Source organism: Paroedura picta, chromosome 1 (assembly GCF_049243985.1).
Source record: "Paroedura picta isolate Pp20150507F chromosome 1, Ppicta_v3.0, whole genome shotgun sequence".
NCBI lineage: Eukaryota > Metazoa > Chordata > Lepidosauria > Squamata > Gekkonidae > Paroedura > Paroedura picta.
In genome coordinates, this window is record NC_135369.1 from 114,694,353 (window position 1) to 114,716,560 (window position 22,208).

Here is a 22,208-nt window from a genome sequence, read left to right on the forward strand (position 1 = left end):
GTTCAGGAAAATTCCTGCTTAGTTTAGTTTGGGGGCTGCCCCAATCCAAACAAGAATGTTAAAGTTCATGCCCAAATTGTATATTTTATTTGCATTTGGTAAATATTTGGCAGATGTTTATTTTATTCAAATTTAACTCCATGGCTTAGGCAAAGCATTTTGTTAGGCAACAGCTCAGAATTGTGGCAGTAAATGAACAGGAAAATCTTTTTTGGCGGGCCAAAAGAAAACAATATGAGATTCTATATAATCCAGTTGTGTAATTAAAATTGCAGTTCTGAGTGTAGACTTTATCGTGATATCCATCTCCAACAGAAAAAACATAAATTATTTAATCTATGAATAATGTTGAGATTTAGATTCCAAGTCACCCAAAGCAACCATGTTACCACTTGATGCATGGGATTTTTTGTTTAAATTTCTCCCTACCCCCACCCCATCACAATAGTGTATTTTTTGTGTACATTTAAATGGAACTTGTGTGTGTTGGTTTAGTCTCAAGGGGTGAAGTCCCTGATCTGTAGCTCTGCATGGATTCCTTGTCCTGAAACCAGCTGGTCCCCTTATATCTTGCTAATAAATGGTGCTGTTTTAAACATAGACATCTCGGCTGTAAGAGCCTAAGAACAGAAACCTGAATGTGTATCCTATTGCAGATCTGCAAGCAAAAGGAAACATCAGTCATCTCATCTTGCATCAGACTTCATTCTAAACAGAGTAAATAACATCTTAGCAGTGTTGCTCTGCTTAGTGCAGCTGCATACTGCAGGTGGTACACTATATATAATATATATTTGTTTTGCAACACTGAAAAGCTGCACCTAAAAATGAAAGAGTACTTTTAGCAAACTAAACATCAAGAACTAGCACAGAAAATGTAGCAGATATGTAATTTAAATTAAACTTGTTTACATAAATGGCAATCCTTAAGTAACATTTTACTCGCTTTGGCCCCTGACTGAGAAAAAAAGAGTACCTAGATATGTATTTGCTCTACATTTTTTCCCTTTTAAATCTTATCTAAGGAAAAGCCACTTACATTTTGCCCTGCGCACTGCAGGTTGAACAAAGTTTATGGGCAACTGCTTTGAACAAAGAACTGTAGCTACACAAATAATTAAAACTGCTAAAACACATTAAAACTGGTGGCCCAACTGACCCCACTATTACAGATACAAGAGAATATTTCCATGAATGCCCCATGTCAACAGCCATCCATCTTGGTGTCTGCATGGCAATGGCTGTTGGGGAATACAGTGCGCAACCCCATGTAAAAACAAGTGCTGCTAAATAAAGGACAAACTCAGATATCTTTCTACAAAAAATAAATATTAAAAAAATGTAGCTAATATTTTAACTACATTTTCTCCAGTGTCATCTAATGGTATTGGACAACTCATTAATATATCATATTTATCCCAGAGGCCTGAGCTTAGATCCAGTATTTTTTTTCCAGCAGAAGGCACTGATGGTTGTGGATTTCCCCTGCTTTCCCTACCCCCAGCAGTCCCTTCTGACCCTAGGAAATTTAATTCCCAGATCTTAGGAAGAGTGTGAAGTAATAGTCATATAGGTTGGAATGCAGCTCTGGGGGCACAATCCTGCAGAAGGTAGCACAAGCTAAATGGAACTCCTAGGCAGTAGGTGTGGATATTCCAAAGGTGAAGGCAGGATTAGTTAGCACACTTTCTCCTAGAAAAATGTCAACTGGTTATTAAAAAAACAACACTACTGACTTCATTCACAGTTTTTCTTTTATATGTGATAGTACCCACACATATGAGGATGAAGGTTTATGAAGAGGGCACTAGTCCCACTGAAATCGCTTAATTATTTCTAACAATTTCCCCCCGTTTCCATTCCATTGTATTCTGTTGGAGACACAACTGTGCAGACATGAACCTGTCAGTTTTCAGTTCTTTACTCTCTAAGGATAACAAACCCTTTCTGGTTTACGTTCTTTTCTAATAAGCAAAACATTCCTACGTGTTGAGCATATCCCTAACCTCTTCTTAATTTACAGCCAAAGAACCATTATTGGGAGTCATCATCTCAGAGGTCAATATAACTTAGGGAGGATCAACCTGCAAAAAGCGCAGGTGTGGGGGAGAAGCCATTTAAAAAGTTCCTACATTGAGAATAGCCATTAAAAATTATTTTTTTTAAAAAAAAAGTTGTTAAATTGCCCCACTTTGGGTTATTCTACATTGAAAGAGTGGTCATGGAGTAGGCAGCGCGTACTTACTGCAAGAAAGATCTGTAGGGAACTGTGAGCAACTTCTATGTATTGGTATTCAAGAACACACCCTGAGACAGTGATGTAGCGATGGTCCTCTGGGGCCCAGTCGGGGGCTGGGGTCACGGATGTCACTGTGCAGCCAGGCCCATTCTCCATCCACCAAGAGCGGTGCATTGAGATATTGAAAGTCAGAATAAGATCTGATTCCTGGGAAAACATAAAAGAAATCATGGGATTAGTTTCAACTTGTTGGTACGATTAGATGAGGCAGTTATCTGGATCCATGCTGTATGCAAAGTGAAAAAAGGAAGGACATAAAATTCTAATTTCATATCTGATGCCTGACATTTACATTTTAATCTGAATTCCTAATTTGGATTTCAAAATGTTTACTGTCTTGACCCTGTTTAATTTCAAAGCAGGGACAAACAAATACATAACACAGGTAGGGGCCAATGGTGCAAGATGTCAGAGCAGTAACTCCCAGCCCTCGTCGTTTTGCTGTCTGCTTCCAAAATTTGTTTACATGTCACCATTTTCTATGATTTTTCCAAACATTTTGTAAGATAACATTTATTGCCGACAGCTATTTCCCAAGGCACTGTGGCTGTCTCATGTATTTTCGTTGACAACAGAGTCCGCCAACAGATGGCACATACAGTACAAAGGAATATCCAGAGAAAGGAAAGCTGCATGTGTGCTCAGTCATGCAAAGAGAAAGAAGCTCTCGTCAGAAATGGCTTTTCCAAATCTAATAATTCCCACGTATCATTCATATTTTCCCACTGTTTTTATTTTTAATACTCAGGAACTTTGTGAAGACCCCTACGAAGGCACCTCAGCACTGCAGAAGACAGTACTCCGGCAGTCGCCCCTGAGGCACCATCCTATCCACTCACAATGTGATCAGCATTGTAATCTCTGGCTACCAGTTACTGCAATGATTTTTAAATTGCTATAGAGCACTGGGTGGCAGGGGAGGGAGTGTGGTGGTGGCTGAAAGTAGGGTGAAAATAAGCAACATGTGGGGGAGGACAGGGTCTGAAGCCAGCTCCTGCTTCCTACAACACCTAACAAGCAACTGGTGCTGTCAAGTCTGACAGTGCTGATCACCTGGTAGGCAAGCATGCATAGTACAGTCTCAGGCTCTGTTTATAAGTGACAAAAACAACATTGCTGGCACTAAAACAGCAGTGGATTCATTTCTTAATCTTTATGTCCATTGCTTTTGAGCACTGAGAATTTTTTTGTAGACAAAACCTGTTAGTTACACACCTCTGTGCATACCACTGACTGAACAGATTTGTAGTGGACTCTAATAATGTCTACAGTGATCATAAAGGACCCTCCCTAGAGTGGCTGCCGTATGTTTTCTGTTCAACATCTGTGTTTCAAATGCTGCTGTGAGAAACAGCTGCCCTTGAAGCTGTAGAAGTGAGCAGGAATGGTTGATACATGGCAATATTAATATAGATTTAACACAGTCACAAACTGTAGGGGTGACTTTGCAAACGAGCTGAAAATTCATCTTGTTTGGTGTTTGATTACTCTGAACAAGTTAGGTATTGGTTTATTTTGTGGGAAGGAGGAAGTCACTCTCACACATTGTTTGCCAAGGGAGTGGTGGAGGTGGGAGATAGCCATCTGCAGTAGAACCTGCTGGATCCATTCTGAGTTATCTTTCAGAGGCCAGTGAGTTCTGTCTGGGTGATACTTAGGGATGCCAGCTCTGGGTTGGGAAATACATGGAGGTTTTGGGGGTGGAACCTGAGGAGGGTGGGGTTTAGAGAGGGAAAGAAAGTCCAGCATTCAAAGGGGCCATTTTCTCCAGGTGATTTGATCTCTGTTGCCTGAAGAACAGTTATAATCCCAGGAGCTCTCCAGCCACCACCTGGAGGTTGGTAACCCTAGCAATACTACACAGGCTTGGCGTAGCAGGTATAGCAACTGTTTGTTCTCTCTGTATGTCAACTCCAGAGAGACCATCAAACAGGGCAACAATTTTGTGGAGAGTATGTAGCTGACAAGTTTCCTACTTCAGTGTCCTCAGTGTTTATTGCATGAGAAAAGACGTGATCAGCATTCATTTCTATGAGATGGAAACACTGTGCACAAGGGAAAGGACTCTCTTGTGTGCACAGAACACTATCATGGAAAAAAGGTCTTCCTTTGCATACCAAAGGCTGAAATGGCTCTATTAGTAGCATCAGTAGCTCATATCCTTAGTAGGTTTTTTACTTTGCTGTAGTTAAGCTATATCTAGTGCAGCCCAACCAGATTTTAGTTGTGAATTGAAATTTGCAAGTCTGATGATAGAAAACTTCAGCAAATGGCAGATCAAATCATAAGAAAACCCAAAAAGTATCCCTCTGCTTTTATTTTAGTCTGCAGCACTCACCACAGCCAAAAGTTGGGTAAGCCCTCCTAAAGGTTGGCTTGTAAGGCTTTGGAGACTGAGCAGTTCTTAATTTAGCCTACAGGCAGAGTTCAGGAAAGCTTTGGAGCAAGGGAAATGTGTGATTCGTGAGCCAGTGTGATCACACTGAGGTAAAGTTAAGCACTCAGAGGGACAGCCGGGGCAGGGCCTCTAACACAGCCTTGAGGGGCATTTAAATAAAGTATTTAAATGGACTTTACTTGAGCTTAGCACACCAGGAGCATCCTCAAGCTTTGTAAAGTACACTTCAAGAATGCTCCTGAGTTTTCCTCTCTGGCTGTGTCCCGAGGGCTAGTTTATGGATTGCAGCATGCTCTGGAATAATAAAACTAGCTTCCAGGGCAGTTATCTAATAATTTATATCATCTGCAAAACATAGATGAAATGTTGATGGGGGCAATAGAAAAGGACATGAAAAATGTATGTAATGAATGTAAATGTCATGAGAAAGAAACTGAGGTAATGGAAGTAAAAACAGAGTAGAAAAATATTGCTATAGCTCAGGTCTCATTTTCATCCTTGATAAGCCAACTCCTACCATTCTGTGGTGTGATTTAACTACAGTATGAGCCAATGTTAGCCTCCCACTCAAGGCTGGATTTGTCCTTTGGCAGTGCATTCTGTGAAGCCTTCCTGAACATTAAGTCAGACGGCAGCCTTGAGGATGGCATAATGTACATCTGACTGGTGGAATGCAGATCTCTTCTCACCTTGTTTGGAGCTCCTGAAACATCTACAACATCACAAAATATGACCCTGGCCCTTCTCATTTGACAGGAGATCAGGCATCTACCTTTATGAAAATGAAATAATGGTAGACCTGTTCACCATTTGCAGGTCTGTCTGTCTGTCTGTCTGTATTGTCCCCACCCAAGTTGGAGATCAAAGCTGCTGAGAACATCACTCTCCCTCCTCCATTTCCACACAAGCCAGTATGACCATGAACACCCCTACAAGAACACCCCTAGCTCTAAGGACCAGCTCTAGCCGGCCCTAGCTCTAAGGACCAATTAGAAGTAGGTCTTATTTTCAGAGGAGTTTTTATACTAGTGGTGCATGAAAAAATACCACTAAGCCTTACTTTCAGAGTAGGTCTTATTTTCGGGGAAACACAATAGCACTAAAAGATCTTTGTCTGTGCATGTCTGTACACTGCAGTAAAATACTGTGTTAGTATGCAGGTATGAAAAGTGAGGTCATCAGAAAATATTTCATCATAAATTCCATGTTGCATTTTAAGCTCAGATCAGCTGTGGAACTACAGTCCTGAGTATTTTAATAGTTGTCTTATAAGCAGTAAAAAATAACTGAATAGAAGAAATAAGATATAAATGAATCTATAACTGCAACAAGGGGAAAATGCATACATCGGTTGCTTGGCTCCCTGCACTTGACATTTGCTTCAATTAATCTGTGAAATGTTTTAACAACAGCCAAGATGGCAAATTGCTTTGTGGCAAGGTTCCATTTTATAAATATTTTATAAAGAGTTAATAAATAATTGATAGAGGTTACAAGTGTATTAAAGATAAAAATGTGAACTATACAAAGCCTAGTGCAGGAACTCTCAAACTTTTAAACTGCTTTCTCTCTATGTGGGGAGAGTAATACGTGTCCACAGGAGAGTTCCTAGAAACCCTTCCTTATATAAAAATATGGGGTAGTTTCATATGGGGAGGTGGTCAGTAGAAGAATCAATGATTGTGCCCACAATGAAGATTTACCATATTCTTTTCAATCTAGTCAGAACATGGGAGAAATCTGTTTGTAGTCCCCATAGCAAATTTTGTTAACAACTTTACAGTATGGAAACAACAGCTAGACTGTTATGTCCACGACTAAGAGCAAAAAGATGACAAACTGTTAGGGTTTTAATGTCTAAATGGGGAGATTTAGGCCTCAAATTAGCCTGGAAATACTTTGACGACATTCCTCTTCAGTGATGTTCTAAATCTGATCTATATCTCTTAATTATCTCTGTACCTCTCAACCGGTAAGGCCTCAGAAGAGTGCATGCACTCGAAAGCTCACACTTTGAATAAATCTTTATTGGTTTTGAAGGTGCTATTGGAATCAAATTTTGTCATAGTTACTATAGTTAATTTGGCCTAGAAAACCACTAGACCAATGCTATAGCCCAGGCCCTTCTCATCTGAGTTGTTTTATGTGGTTCTCATTAAGGACAAAATCCCACATTCTAGATTTCTTACATTAGCTCTTGGGAAAAAAATGGCTTGTAAGAGATAGGAATCAAGCCTAACATTAAGGTGGTTAACAACCATCAGGTTCAAAGTTCTCATGGAATATATACCTGTGATCTGTGTATCATATACATACATTTCATAAATACTAATATTAAATGCTTTTTATTGTCCTAGTTTTTACTTGTCATGAACTTGTTGATAATCTAGGATGTTCCCAGTATTTCCTTCCAGGCGAGCCTTTAATTTAAACTGCCTGTACAAGCCCCCTCTTTTTCAGCTCTTGTGTTTTGTTTGTTTGTTTATTTATATACCACTCTCCATGGATTCCTGGCAGGTTACACGGAAACAAATTAAAACCCCAATAAAATCGATCACAAGTCCCCTAATACCATAAAAGACCCACAAAACGGAGGCATAATTCCCAGTCCTCCCTGATCTACAGTCAACCATCACAGGTATAGGTTCGCATAAAGGTATAGTGTTGGCTGGAGGAGGGGTCCCAGTTGTATCTGGTACCCAGCCTCAACTAAAGGCCTTAGAGAAGAGTTCTGTTTTGCAGGACCTGTGGAATTAAGACAGTTCCATCAGGGCCCTCAGCTCTTCCAGGAGCTCATTCCACCAGGTTGGGGCTAGGACAGAAAAAGCCCTGGCCTCGGTCCTCTGGGACTAGGGACCCTCCTCCCCAAATGTATGCAGAAGTTCCCCAAAATGCTCACTTTATTTAAGAAATAAATTTTGTTCTATTTAGGTTGTCATTATACAGTTACTTTCATAAGGAAGTAGATTCAGCTGGATAGTCATGTTAGTCAGAAGCAGTAGAACAAAGTTTGAGTCCTGTGGCACCTTTGAGACCAACAAAGGTGCAAGCTTTCGTGTGCATGGACACTTCATCAGATAAGGAGGGTATTGCTTTGAGGGAAAATTTTACAGCTGAGTTTCCATTGTCTTTTCTTTCAAATTAGTGTCTGTTATCTGAGGGTTCAGCTTTTTGGAAGCCTCCTTAGGTTGCTGTGGTGGCTGGGAAAAGTGGCATGCAAATATTTCAATAAATAAATAGGGAACAAATAATGTGATATAGTTTGGGGGGAAGATGATAGTGGAGTAATAGTTAAGAACCACTGAGCTCGACCTTGGTGAATCCTAGCTCAAATGAACTCCCCTCAAAGATTTATGAACATCAAAATTATTTACACCAAAGCATGCAGGTGTCATAATCTGGGAGCAGGTTTTGCTTCAAGGGGATATAGGGAGGGACCTCCTAAATCCAAAGAGGGGAAATCATGCTACTGTTGGGACATTGCTTTTAATCAACACATGCATTTCTTATTGACTAGGGGAACAAGAACTGTGATTCAGTTCTCATCACTTGCTAGCAACAGTCAGGAACAAAGGCCAACTACAGGTTTCACTTTTTTAGAGAGTTTTGAATGTTAGTGCTCAGTTTTCACATTGGTTTGGTTCCAGCAGGAAATTAGGTGTTCATCCTCCCATCCACCTATACGTACCCATTCGTATCTGAGACCAATCCTGAGGTATCTGAGGACCAATTCATAGGTTGTTTTGCTAGACGGCCCACATATTAGAAGTCAGTATTTGTGTCAATCTTTCCAGGATGGGAGAACCGCTCTCCCTTGGAGCTAGCAGTGCCATCCTGAAGTATATCAGCTACTTCATCTTATTAACAGAGGAAAGGCGGGATTGATGGGAAAGGTAACTGGTAGAGCACCACAGCTGGCACAGAATCTATTGCCATAGAGAGGAAGAAGCAATCTAAGTTGAAACAAAGCTGCATATTAAAGTAGTAACTGATTTACTATGTTAAAAAAGTGAAGATCCTTAAGAATCCATCATGTACTAGTTAAAATAGAAATCTTATAGAAAATAGGACCAGTAGTTCTTCCCATCCTGAAGGCATTGTCTAAACAGACTGAGAAATATTGCAATTACTGTGAAAAATAAAAGGCCATTGGAGGCTTAAAAATGCAGCACCAAACAGCTAACATTGTATGTCATAATCATCTTCTGTTTAGTGACTGAGGAATGACACAAACCACCTAAATATTTATGGCCATTTTAAAAAGTCTTGAGGTTCTGCAGCATATAATCTATTCAAGGACAAGGACAAAGAAAATGATAATTTAAAATTTAAATGTGTTGTTACACTTAAGACACATTCAAATGTGTTACATTTACAAGCCAAATTCTGGGTGCTGTACAATTTCTTTTTTAGAAATTGACAAAATCAGCCCTTTAAGCACTTGGATAATGAGAAGTTTGTATAAACACAAGTGTGACAGTACTGAATTCAGATAACAAGTCCTGATCCACAGATCCTCATGTGTGACTGTTTGGTGGTCTCAAGTTTGAAAACATATATCACTGGAAGGGGAGAGCAAGGACTGGATTTTCTTAGGCCAGCAGTAAAGCTGATATATTAATTTACATTTTATCATGCCTTTCCCTGAGCATGGGCTCAAGGTAACAAACAATTCATGCCATTAACAATGAACAATAATCAAAATCCCACCTTTAAAAACCAAACAAAACTGCACACAGTTACATCAATCAGATTCCACTAACATCTCTAAAAAACAAAACAGCTTTATTTTTTCTCCCAAAGCCTTCAAATAAGAAGCCCCTCCCATTGTCTCTGTTTGTTTGTTCAAAAAGCTAAGTGCAGTAACAGAAAGAGTTCTGGGAGGGAATGCATTTCCAACCCTGAGGGAACAAATGGTCAAATGCTGATTGAAGGAATGGGGTTAGCACAGGGGTTCATATACAGAGAGATGACTTCTCACATATGTGGATTCCAAGGCCAGGCATGAAGGGATTCAAGTATATGAACCAGCACCTTCGACTGAGCCTAGAAAACCAGATCCAGTGCAGCTGTTTTAAAATAGGAATGATGTGATCACAGATTGCTGCATTTTGTATAACGAACTTTCCAGGATTTCTTCAAGTGCAGCTCCATCTAAAGCAGCTTACCATGTATTTTATGGTCTACTCCCCTCCACACACCCCGTAATTCATCAGTGTGTGTTACAGTTAATAAAAAGAAGACCCAGGATCATTTAAAAGGGAAAGCATCACTTAAATTCATAAACAAGAGGTATTCACTCTTGCTTAAGAATACAAGTGCCTTGGTCCATCAGAACAAGATCATTCCAGTTCATTATATTTACAGGAATCTCAAAAAAATGGTAGGCCGTAAGAGGCCCACTGGTAATTGGCCAGTGATTTACCAACAGACCACATCTATTTATTCGTGTTATTTTTTCTTTAAAAATACCATTTCTTAGCTGAAGCTTTTGATGCACAAGTAAAAATATAACAAAAATACAAAAAATAATAAGAAAAAGCAAATCAACAATAATTAATAGAAACCAAGAGAATAATAAAATAACATAAACTTTAAAAAAAAGTAAATCAAGTAAATACGATACAATGTCTGGAAGCAGATAAAAAGAAATCGGAATAGCTGTAAGATCCAAAAAAGAACAGACCACTTATGGAGGAATGCCACTCCCCTATCCCCACATCCCAAGAAACACAAAATATCTTTGTTCATTAACAATGCTTTGGTCTGGTACAAAAATCATGGTGGTCAGTAGCTGGGAATAAGTTGCACAACTGAGGTGCCACCACTGACAATCCCTCATACCCAACACAGACACATACATCAGTATTTCTGGAACACATTTTAAAATGTTCAGTCAGGCTGCTGTGAGAGAAGAGGGATCTTAAGGTACCTGGGCTGCAGTCTACTTACGATGTTAAAGCTGAGGACCAGTATTTATGTTTAGAAATAAACTGTCTGCCAGTGGAGGTATTTTAAAACTTGCAAACTGCATTGTATAGGTGGATTTGTCATTAAAAATCTTTGTGTTGACATTCTGCACCAACTGAAGTTCTTGTCACCCTATCTCAAAAAGGACTATGAGGAAAGGCTGAAGAGTTTAGGACTTTTCCATTTAAAAAAGAAACAATTAAGGTGGGGCATGATAGAGGTTTCTAAAATAAAATGATGTATGGGTTAGAGGAGTGGTTCTCAACCTTCCTAGTGTCGTGACCCTTTAATACAGTTCCTCATGTTGTGGTGAACCCCAACCATAAAATTATGCAAGTGTTCCTGCACAGAAATTAAACTGAAACTGACCAATGGCGTAAAGATCCATTATTCATGATTGTATATAAGTTGTTTTCCCAGGGTTTCTCAGTTTAGTTCTGCCTCTTGTCCCACCATGCTGATCTCGCTCTTTTCCACTGCTCCAGACAGATGAAAGCTCTATCTCAATCTACCCTGGAAGGCTGTTGTGTGGATGGCACCCCCCCGCCAAGCTGCTTGCCCTGTTGCAACCCCTGTGAAAGGGTCGTTCAACCCCCAAAGGGGTCCCGACCATGACATGTCTAGCAGAAGAAGGTAGCATAGATCTGGTGTTAGGTCTTAAGACTTAATTGCTGAATCAGTGAGTATCTCTTCATGTGAAAACTAGGAACTTATAGTAGGACTGAAAGTCCTATCCTTCTTGGGGAACCAGTGAAGGTCCTAGAAACTCTTGCATCAACATTTTGATTCCGGACTAGATCTCGGAAGAAAGAGGCACCCTGCAATAAACATAGTTATCTAAAGTTTGTTCTTGTTTGTATAGTTGACTATGGTGGGGTGGTTTGTGTAGTTTGAGTGGAGCCCACACAGAGGATGCATCTTGGCATCTCTTCGTTGTGTATTTTAACTTCAAATAAATGTTTGGGATATTTTGACACAGTAGGGAGTTTGTTCTTAGATTCCTGTGTAAATCTGCAAACATGCAATTTCCCCCTGTTTCACCACATTTACAGCTTCAGCCTTGAGAAGGATAATACAAAAATCAATGGGTTTATGTCCAGAATAAATCCCAGAACAAATGAACGTTTGCAATAATTAAAAGGGTGTGTGTGGTATTCTCTGTGTGGAATGAAACTGACAGGAGATGAGAGAGCAAGAGCGAGACTTGGATGTGAAGCCTAAAGCTTTGAAAACATTTTTCACCTTAAGGCTTTAGTGAACAAAGATTTGGTCTTTTTAGGAGGGAGGAACCATTTTGGCAATCTCTTAAGCCTAACATAAAAAAAGTGCAACGAAGCCACTTGGGCCTTCTTAGAACTTCATAATCATGTGGAATCGATCCATTTGGAAGAAGACAGAATCCATGAAGGACAGGACAGGCTTTTAAAATCTGCCAAGATCACAACCAGTGTACACGATCAGATTAGACTAGAGAATCACAAAGAGAAAAGTGACGCACATTTGCTAGGAAGGTCCAGGAAATTAACATTACTATGTAGCTGTGCTAGCCCCCCCCCCATTGCCAATGACCACAGCTTACAATGCCAGTGTCAGTGGGTTCTGTAAACTCAACATGTTCCCCCATGTTATGAGATGATGCGACTCTTTCCCCTTTTTCATAGTGGCTGATAACAGCAGAGAATCCCCCTAGTGATCTGCAATAAGGAAAATAGGGCTTCTTAGATCCTTGTCAGTTAAAAAAATAGTCTTACCAAATTTCAATATTGGGTTTCCCACCTTTGCTCGTGCTCCTTTCTGTTCCCTTTCATTTAATGAACCAACACCAAAATATATGTGCAAAATGTGACTCACAAAGATTTAAATGGAAGACGCTTGCTGGCCACTACTGTTCAGCTACAAAAGGGCAATGTTGTAATTAAAAACAAAACACTGGACATCACCCTCTACAGATCACAAGTTTTCACCAAGAAGTACAAAAAAATAAACTTCTGGCCTCTTTCTAATCAGAAGACTGGCACCTGTAGCGAATGATTATCAGAGAGACTGATCATTCTTCACAGAGCCTTGTCCTTTAATGACTAATGCATTACTTTAAAAGAGACAAAGAGACTTCTGTTTTTTATGTGCCTGTTTTAAGTAATCCCCCCATGGGGAGGAGTAACTCTGTAATATCCTAGTTCAGAAGAGGCCAAGGGTACAGTGACTTGTAGCAGTAGTATCATAGTTGCCACTAGGGGTGCCATCTTCTTCCATAAGCAGGATGAACTAAAGCTAAACTAAAACCATTTCCACATTTGTTATTTGCCGGTGCATTCGCACCACATTGAATTCTGGATGCAGACCGCATTCTACATTTGTGGCTTTCTCCAGCACCACCCAGGAACCCATTCACAAATTGCACTTCCTTCAAGAGAGCAGGCATTCCTTCTCTCCACCTTGGCTCCCTTCCATTTTTTTTTTAAGCTGAGCGTGCACAATAACACAATTGTGTACTAACGCAATAAAAGGGCACCTTTTCAACCATAACGAGCAGGATGCATTAGCAGGTGCAAAAACTCAACCAGACATTAAAGAGCCTTCTCAGGAGCAACACCAATTAATAGATGGTTTGGAAAAAATGGTGCCTGCTTTCAACTTGTGATTGTGCCCCTTCAGTCAAGCCTTCTGTGTCCTTTATTGCTTCATCCCATACAGTGTGTGTAATTTTTTTTTTAAGCCTTGGTTATCATGTTACAACGACCCCCAGTGTAACAAAAAATGGTACCCTCCCCTCCAGGGCCATCTTGAAGCTAACTGCCATCTCTAAGGGACTGGGAAGAATTTCCCAACTCCTTGCAGACCCAAAGAGGGGCTCTTCTAATGGATTCCCCACCTAATAGGAGCTGCCTGCTGGCTCCTGAGAAGGGACTGAGAAGGACATGCAGGCCTGAACAGAAGCTCTTCTCTCCAGCCGCACTTTTGAGAAAGCTCTATGACTCAGGTTCAAGAAGCTGGTAGGCTAGCTCAGCAGACAAAAGCTCTCTTACCTTCCTTGCTTCAGTTATCCAGAAGCCTCAACAGTTTTGTTTCTTTGGCCAACACAAATAAAGGCTTCCATTATCAGTACCAAGAAGTTTCACAGCAAGCATTTTCTGCATGCCTGCTGTTAATAAACTGTTTCCATTTTTTTTAAAACCTATTCAACTATTAGCTCTGACCCCCACCCCCACCCCCAAGTCCTTCCAGATGGCTTTCAACACTAAAAGCAATGGACTTTAATGAGTTGGTGGAGAGACAGTTACAAACAACTCTATTTCTGAAGGCTGATCCAGTGATTGAAAACTTTATTTAAGAATTCAGCCGAGGGTAGATTTACCATTCTCTCTTCATTGTCTGTGTCAGTTTCTTAAATTAAGTTTTCAAGAGCAGATTTGGCTTTGGGAAATTCAGAAATGTGGTTGAACTGTCTCCTGAGGCTTCTTATACTAAATTTTTTGTTTTTGTTTAGTGCTAATGTAGAATTAGAGGGACTACTGTGTCAGAGAGCTGTAAGATCGATGCTTTTATTACTTTGAATTGGAAAGCTGGTGTACTCAATAGGACTCTAGCTGGGTAAAATACTATCAAGAGCTTCCTTTCTCCCCTCCCACACAGTTGTAAAATGTTGTAAAATGTGAACTCAAAGTAACAGAGTAAATATTTCTGGCAATTTAGAAAAATCTGGCAAATTACAGATTTCTTGAAGAGAATATATATTTCTTCAATAAAGCAAATGTGATACTCTAGTGAGCATTGCACATTATAGACAATTATGACATTATAGAGAACAAATTACAAAATTCTCATATTCTGTCATTGAATGTATGCTCCTGCTTTTCTGGGACTCTCTATATGCATATCATTAAAAAAATTAAACAAGCTATGTGAAAGTGTTTTAGATTCCACTGTAGTCAGAAGGATACTGGTACTTATCTATTTTTATACCACTCCCTCTTGAACCAAGTTGTCCTAGGGTGGTATATATCAACAATCATCAATTAAATTCAAATAATACATTGTGATAAAATTATTAAAAAGTATACAGTAACCATCTTCTAGTAGCCAGGTGAGTTTAGTATAATTCACAAAGACAGAATAAAAACAGAAATGTTTTTGAATAAACACAATGACTAGAGTCTCGCATTTTAAAAGAAAGCTTAAAATATGAACGAAAAGCCTATGAACATTTTTAAAGCCTATAACTAAGAACTTCAAACTGTAAATGAACCTATTTATACAATCAAGGCATGAATTCTTCATTCCAGCTACCCTATTCCTCTTTGTAAAATAAAATCTTTTATTTATTGATAAAGACTCAGTGCCTTTCTGACAAAGGTTCCAGAAAAAAGGGCTCTTATACCTTCCCAAAAAGTTCCAGGGCTGAATAAAGCTAAAAGATCTACCAGTCACAGGGGAAGAGTCTGCACTTACTTTGTTTATTCCATTGTCAATCCTGTTGAATTCAGAACGCTTTGAACTCGGGTCTTCCTCTCCCCCCCCCCCAACCTCCCCATTGAAACAGGAAAGTCTTCTGCACGTGGTTAGGGAGGCTCAGAAGGTGGGGGGGGGAGCCAAGCCTCTTTCTTTCTTTTTTTTCTTGAAGGGGGGGGGGAGAGAAGCCAAGCAGGGAGCCTCTTTCTTTTCTTGGAGGGGAGGGGGAGAGGATCAAAAAAGGCAGAGGAGGGAGGAAAAATCCAGGACCGACAGAAGTTGAGAGAAATTAGGGGCTTCTCCTTTAAGACAAGTGTGTCACATGACCAAGTGTAGCCTATCAGAGGTTCTGTACCACAGAGCTTTCTTTCCCAATCTGGATATTGAGGATTAACAGCACTCTATGATATCGCACAGAGCCTCTTGTGGCGCAGAGTGGTAAGGCAGCCGTCTGAAAGCTTTGCCCATGAGGTTGGGAGTTCAATCCCAGCAGCCAGCTCAAGGTTGACTCAGCCTTCCATCCTTCCGAGGTCGGTAAAATGAGTACCCAGCTTGCTGGGGGGTAAACGGTAATGACTGGGGAAGGCACTGGCAAACCACCCCGTATTGAGTCTGCCATGAAAACGCTAGAGGGCGTCACCCCAAGGGTCAGATATGACTCGGTGCTTGCACAGGGGATACCTTTACCTTTACCTTTATGATATCGCACAATAAAGGTAGGGTCACTCCGGATCAATCCTTCTTGCTGCAGAAGGAAAATTTAAATTGGCCAAAATCCAAACGGAAATCACATTCTGTGTAGAGGGCAGGGACTGAATAGATCTGGGGTTGGAATAAAAGCTCCGTGCAGTTTACACCAGGGTGGGACAGTCGGATTTATTTTATAACTAAGAACCCACATCACAAAGGTTCCTCAAAGATAAAAGCAGCAGTGCCTTAGATCAGGGGTAGTCAACCTATGGTCCTCCAGATGTCCATGGACTACAATTCCCATGAGCCCCTACCAGCATTTGCAGTGGTACCCAGTCTGCCCAAACTGCACATGAAGCTAGTACCAGCACCTGATCTACCTAAGGCAAGGAAAGTGAAAGTGATGGTAAACTCTGAACCTAAACTCTGTGTCAGGTGAGGAGTAGAGGTGCTTGGCTCATCTGAACCCCACATGAGAAAAGGGATGTGACAGAGCCTGTCCTACCTAAGGCAAGAGAAGTGATACTGCCTGGCCCACCTGAGCCTTATGCAAAGTGAGTGAGGTGGTAGAACCAGGTCAGCCCATGTGAACCCTACCTCATGTGAGAGAGGAGGAAGGAGGTGGTGCCTGCCCTGTACAACTAATCTGAGCCAATTCTCTCTGCTAAATTACTGGCCTAGTTTACCAGACACAGACTGAATATGCATGGCAGCAGCTGTACTGGACTGCTATTGGGTCCTTGCAGTGGGGTGGCATGCCCCACCACTTCCTGAGTATGCACAGTGGATGGAATCCCCCAGCACACATGGACTGCCCTGAAATAGCATGCACACACATAATTCCGGGGCTGGAAAAGCCCAGCATATTGTGCGGCAGTGGCACCTCTCGTAAACTGATCTCTGACTGAACTGTTTTCTCTCCAGTCTACAGCCACTGGCCAACCACATGGCTCAGAACCTGTTGCTTTGGTTCATATTGCCTAATTAAAAGTTTTTAAACCCTTCACTAAAGATTGCTGTTGTTTCAGCGCTTAGAGCCTCATTTTCTAAGTGTTCACCAGGGGGGCAAATAAAATGTTAGCTGGTGGGTGGGAAAAAGGGAAGGAAACAAGGAAAGGTAATATATGGGGGTTGCTATGGAGACTGGAAGGGAAGGGAAAGAGAAAATAGTGGGAGAAATAGTAGAGAAATTATTATTATCATTATCATTATCATTATCATTATCATTATCATTATCATTATCATTATCATTATCATTATCATTATCATTATCATTATTATTATTATTATTATTATTATTATATTTATATTTATATTTATACCCCGCCGCCCCCCGAAGGCTCGAGGCGGCTTACATAACTCCGTCCCCTAAAACCATTAAATGACAATAAAAACCAACAATTTACAGGAATTGTAACAGCGATGGCGTAATCTACTCATTTGCTCTCCGCATCCTCATCTACGGCGGGGGGGGGATGCTCTCTACCGCCAGTTTGTGAGGGGGGGGCTGATCTTCTTTCCGCCCGGCCTCAGTTATAAGCCTGGCGGAAGAGCTCCGTCTTACAGGCCCTGCGGAATGCTGGTAATTCCCGCAGGGCCCTCAGCTCTTCTGGGAGCTCATTCAACCAGGTTGGGGTCAGGACTGAAAAGGCCTTGGCCCTAGTCGAGGCCAGGCAGGCTTCCTTGGGGCTGGGAATGACCAGTAGGTTAGCCCCCGTAGAGCGGGGGGGGGGGGGAATGAGAGACCCCTTGCAAGTTCTTGTGAGTTCTTGCCTGTTGTTCTCTTCATCTGGCCTTCTTCCTCACCTGTGCAATGTGGAGCTTTATAAACATGATAATGTTCTCTACATATTCTATTACACCATATTCCTCACATTCACGGCTATGGGCCATTTTTGCTTTCCTTCCCTCGCTCCTACATTATTGCATTAACTATTCACATGTCTTCTTTGAACAATATTATGAAGATCATTGTAGCCATGTTTAAAAGTGCCTAATACCCTTTAATCTCATGGTCACGCTGCATCTACAAGGCTTTCTTTGTTGTAATTTTAAACTAAATCTACCCAGCTTTGAGGGGTTATACTATTATATGGTACATAAAGCATTCCAAATATTTGGAGCCAGTTAGTTCATTAGTTAGTTCATTTGAACTGACCATACACAATGCTAAAAGGCTTAGCATGCTACGACCTGGACTAGCTAATCCTGTCATATAAACCATTAAGCTTTTATTTGGAAAGTCTAATAATGTCCCATCAGTATTCAGCTCAAAACCTAATTGAATAGGGTTTTTGTTAAAGCTCAGTTCTCTAAAACACATGAAATTAATCAGATATAATGGGACTTATGGAGAAAACAGGGAAAGATCTTTTTCTATTATTATTGAATATTATTCAGAAAACAGGAGGTGGCCAAACAGGATACCAAATGGGTTCTCCCTGTATTCACTCATTATTGTTTCCTGTGTTTCTTCTTCTTTGGCATAACAATTTACTTCAAAGGGTGGATGTAGAATGAGCCACAGTACTTGATGCTATTACACTAGTGTTTGTAATTAGCATAGCATTTTTTCTTCTGATGTCACCATGCAGATTCAGTTCTAATGGTTTTTGGAGACTACCTTCAACAAAACAAGACTGGAATATTTTTTTTCACCAAACATTCCTAACATCTTATTCTATAGATTCAAATTGTGCTTTAACAAGAAATAGTATAACATTATATTTGACCATTTAGCTTTTACAAAAGGCAGATCTAGTATGTATATAGGAGAAAGACACATTTGTAAAACATATCAATCATTAATCTACCCGGCTTTGGAATAACATCTGTTACTGTTACTGTACCATAAAATAAATCTGGTGTCACCCATTCTATATGGAGCTGTATTCCCCTTGAAAGAACAGTTCCACACTCTGGTGCTGGGACCCAGGCCTACCATTGCATAAGCAGGTGGCAGCTGTGGCCAGGAGTGCCTTTCACAATATTTGACTAGTGAGCTAGCTATAGTCTTTCATAAGCAGAAAAGATATGCCCACTACGGCGCATACCTCTGTTACATCTCTAAACACGGGAGAATTCTCGGGGGACTGAAAGAGGCGGTGGTACGTCTGCTGCTGAAAAAAATATCTTTAGACATGCGATCATGAGCTTCTAGCTTGCCAGCTCATTGATGTCAGAATACGAGGGACAACCCTTCAATGGCTAATCTCCTTCCTCCGGGGTCATGGACAGGGGATTGCAATAGGAGAGAGAACATCAAACCGCCGACAACTTACTTGTAGAGTCCCACAAGGGGCAGTCCTCTCTCCTATCCTATTCAACATCCTCATGCACTCTCTTGCACAACTGGTATGGAAGTTTGGGCCGGGTTGTCATCAATACATAGATGGCACCCAACTCTTCCTCCTGATGGATGGCTGCTCTGACTCTCCCCCAGAAACACTAGCCAGCTGCCTGGAAGCAGTGATGAGATGGCACAAAGAGTCATCTGAAGCTCAATCCTTCAAAGATGGAGGTCCTGTGACTGGGTAGGAATGGCCCATGTGAGGAAGCGCACCTGCCCATCCTGGATGGTGTGCAGCTCTCAACAGCTCACTCTGCCAGGAACCTGGACATGATTCTGGATACTTCCCTTACAATGGAAGCCCAGGTTACAATGGTAGCAGGGCTGGCATTTTACCATATCTGCCAAGCCAAGCTACTAGCACCCTATCTGGCCCCAGAAAACCTAGCCACAGTGATCCGTGCAACAGTCACCTCTAGACTGGATCTCTGTAACTCACTCTATACAGGCCTGCCCTTAGCCTTGACCCGGGAACTACAGCTGGTCCTAAATGCAGCGACCAGGATCATCACATCAACACCGTGGAGGTCCCATATCCGTCCCATTATCCACCAACTGCAATGGTTGCCAGTTGCATTCCAGATCAGGCTAAAGTAAGGTGACTAGATTGTCCCACTTTTGGAGGGAAATCTGGGGGAACCTGGCAAATTGTACTTATGCTGAAATTTAAAAATATATATTAAAATACTACTTTTGCGTTCTATGCATTCTATGAAAATTTTTGTTGCTCCGTATGGACCAAATTCTTAATCAAGACCCCCCCCCTGGGTCAATGGTGTCCCGCTTTACCAATGTTAAAATCTGATCACCTGAGGCTAAAGGTTCTGTTAATTACCTTCAAGGTCATACGTGGTCAGGGCCCAGTGTACCTGAGGGACCACCTCCCTGCCTATGCCCCTCAAAGTGCTTTATGCTCCACCAACGACAACTGGATAATGGTCCCTGGCCCTAAAGAAGCCTGGCTGGCCTCAACCAGGGCCAGAGCATTCTCTGTCCTGGCCCCCACCTGTTGGAATGAGCTCCTGGAGGAGTTCAGGGCCCTGACGGAGCAAAAACAGTTCTGCAGGGCCTGCAAAAGGGAGCTCTTCCACCAGGCATTTGGTTGAGACCAGGCATAACCAACAACATCTGAAGAGCCCCTCCTCCCTCCCTCCCTCCCTCCCTCCCTCCCTCCCTCCCTCCCTCCCTCCCGGAACTCTGCTCCTGGACCTGTTTGAACGGTTGCACTGTTTCAAATATCAGTTAATAGTATTAATGTTGTGGTTATTTATATGTTATGGATTGTTGTATTGTTTATATGTTTTTATGTAAACCACCCTGAGATTCCAGGGAGAGGTGTATATAAATATAATAAACACATAAATAAATAAAATTAAATAATCCATTTGCTATAAGGTAGCCCTTGAAAACTCTTCAGAAACTTCTATTGATGCATGTCAGGATGTTAACTGGAATGGGCCATAAGGACCTTATCACTTGATTCTTCTGCACTCACTCCCAGTTTGTTTATGGTCACAATTCAATAAGCAGGTGCTGACCTTTGAAGTCTAAGATGGTTTGGGACCAACATATGCGAAAGACCACCTTCTTCCTTTGAACCTACCCAACCATTGAGATCATCTTTGGAAGCTTGGTGTTGGATACCCCACTTTCTGAAATTAGATAATAAATACATATTTTATTTATATACCTCCCTATGCTGATGCATGGCATTTCTTCATGCAGAAAGGGGTGTTTTGGTTTGGCACCAAACTTTGAAACTCTTTTGCCAGGATGATTAATCTGTCGTCTTCTTTTACCATCTTCCACCAGTGTTAGGCACTCACTCAGTGATCCTTTCTTCCTGCTCAGTGTTTTAATTGTTGTTTTAATGTGTTTAGGTGTATTTTAGTTCTGGTTTTAATCATTTTAATGTGTTTTTATTCTTTTGGGTTGATTTTAAAATTATGTATATTTTAATTTGTTTGCTGCTCTTGTGAGAGCAGAATATGCATTTTGTAAAATAAAATAATATAAATAACTCAAATTATTATCTATCCCAACCATGGGTTCAAATCATTGTTCAGAAATATTTGTTGACTAATACAATCTTGCAATCTTGATTAGAAGACGAGTAAACATATTTGATAACAGGTCAACATTCCTGTCCATCATCACAGTCAATGGAGTGACTGACATATGTACAGCACAATCCTAAACAGCTACAAATTTCTAAGTCCATTGAATTCAATGGTCTTAGAAAGGTGTAGGATATCACTGGGGTTGATTTAAAATATTTATATCATGTCACAACCATATTAATATTGAATTCCTGAGTGGTGCAGGAAAGCATTGGCTGCATGCCACACAAGGCCTGTTCTCTGACCAAGCAATTTAGGGCTAAACAATGTGCCACAATGTATGTAAGTATGCCATGGGCACTCACAGCCACATCAGACCTGTGAGTTCTAGTCCATTTCTCAATGGTTGTGGGAGCCAGGAAGACTTCATTGGAAGGGCAGAGCAGGGAACGAGCTCCAGTGACCTCAGGCCAGCAGGGGCTAAAAGAGAAGCCCTATAAGGCTTCCCAGGGGGGGAGAGAAATGAGATCTCAGGTAGACAGCAGCCCACTGGGACTGGAAACCACCACTCCTATAAGCCCATCCCCAAGGAGAGGAAGAGTGGGTAAAATCACAGTTGTCTCATCCCCAGGCAGCGGTCCGCAAACTTTTCCGGTTTGCGGACCACTAGGAGGGATGTGTGGGAGGGAGTGACCTGGGGGGGCATGCCAGCACCGCGCCGGCAGCCACACCTCCCTTTCCCCCCCTCTCGCAGCGAGAAGCTCGCCGGGCCACGAGCTAATTGGCTGCTTTGTTGGCCGATTTGCTCACAACCTGGCGAGCTTCTCATTGCGGGGGTGGGGGTGGGGAGAGGGAGGCACGGCTCCCGCTGCCTGCTGCCAAGGCTTTCGTGGCCCGGCAGCAGGCCGCTGAACAGGGGTTGATGACCCCTGCTTTAAGGAATGCACTCAGGGAGAGCCAGGGAGGAAGAACCAGACTAATCTGTCTCAGATT

General features: G+C 41.5%; 1 protein-coding gene across 7 annotated transcripts in view; it reads right to left on the reverse strand.

Annotated features, from left to right (window-relative positions):
• NKAIN2 (sodium/potassium transporting ATPase interacting 2) overlaps positions 1–22,208 on the reverse strand; it is a 760,233-nt gene that overhangs the window by 170,072 nt on the left and 567,953 nt on the right. For all 7 annotated transcript variants that reach the window (XR_013224835.1, XM_077300384.1, XM_077300430.1 and 4 more), the window contains one exon: positions 2,246–2,446. Coding sequence is in view for 6 of the 7 variants with exons in the window: in XM_077300384.1 (XP_077156499.1) it covers positions 2,246–2,446 (201 nt within the window). In the remaining variant the exon portion in view is untranslated. The remainder of the gene's footprint in view (positions 1–2,245; positions 2,447–22,208) is intronic.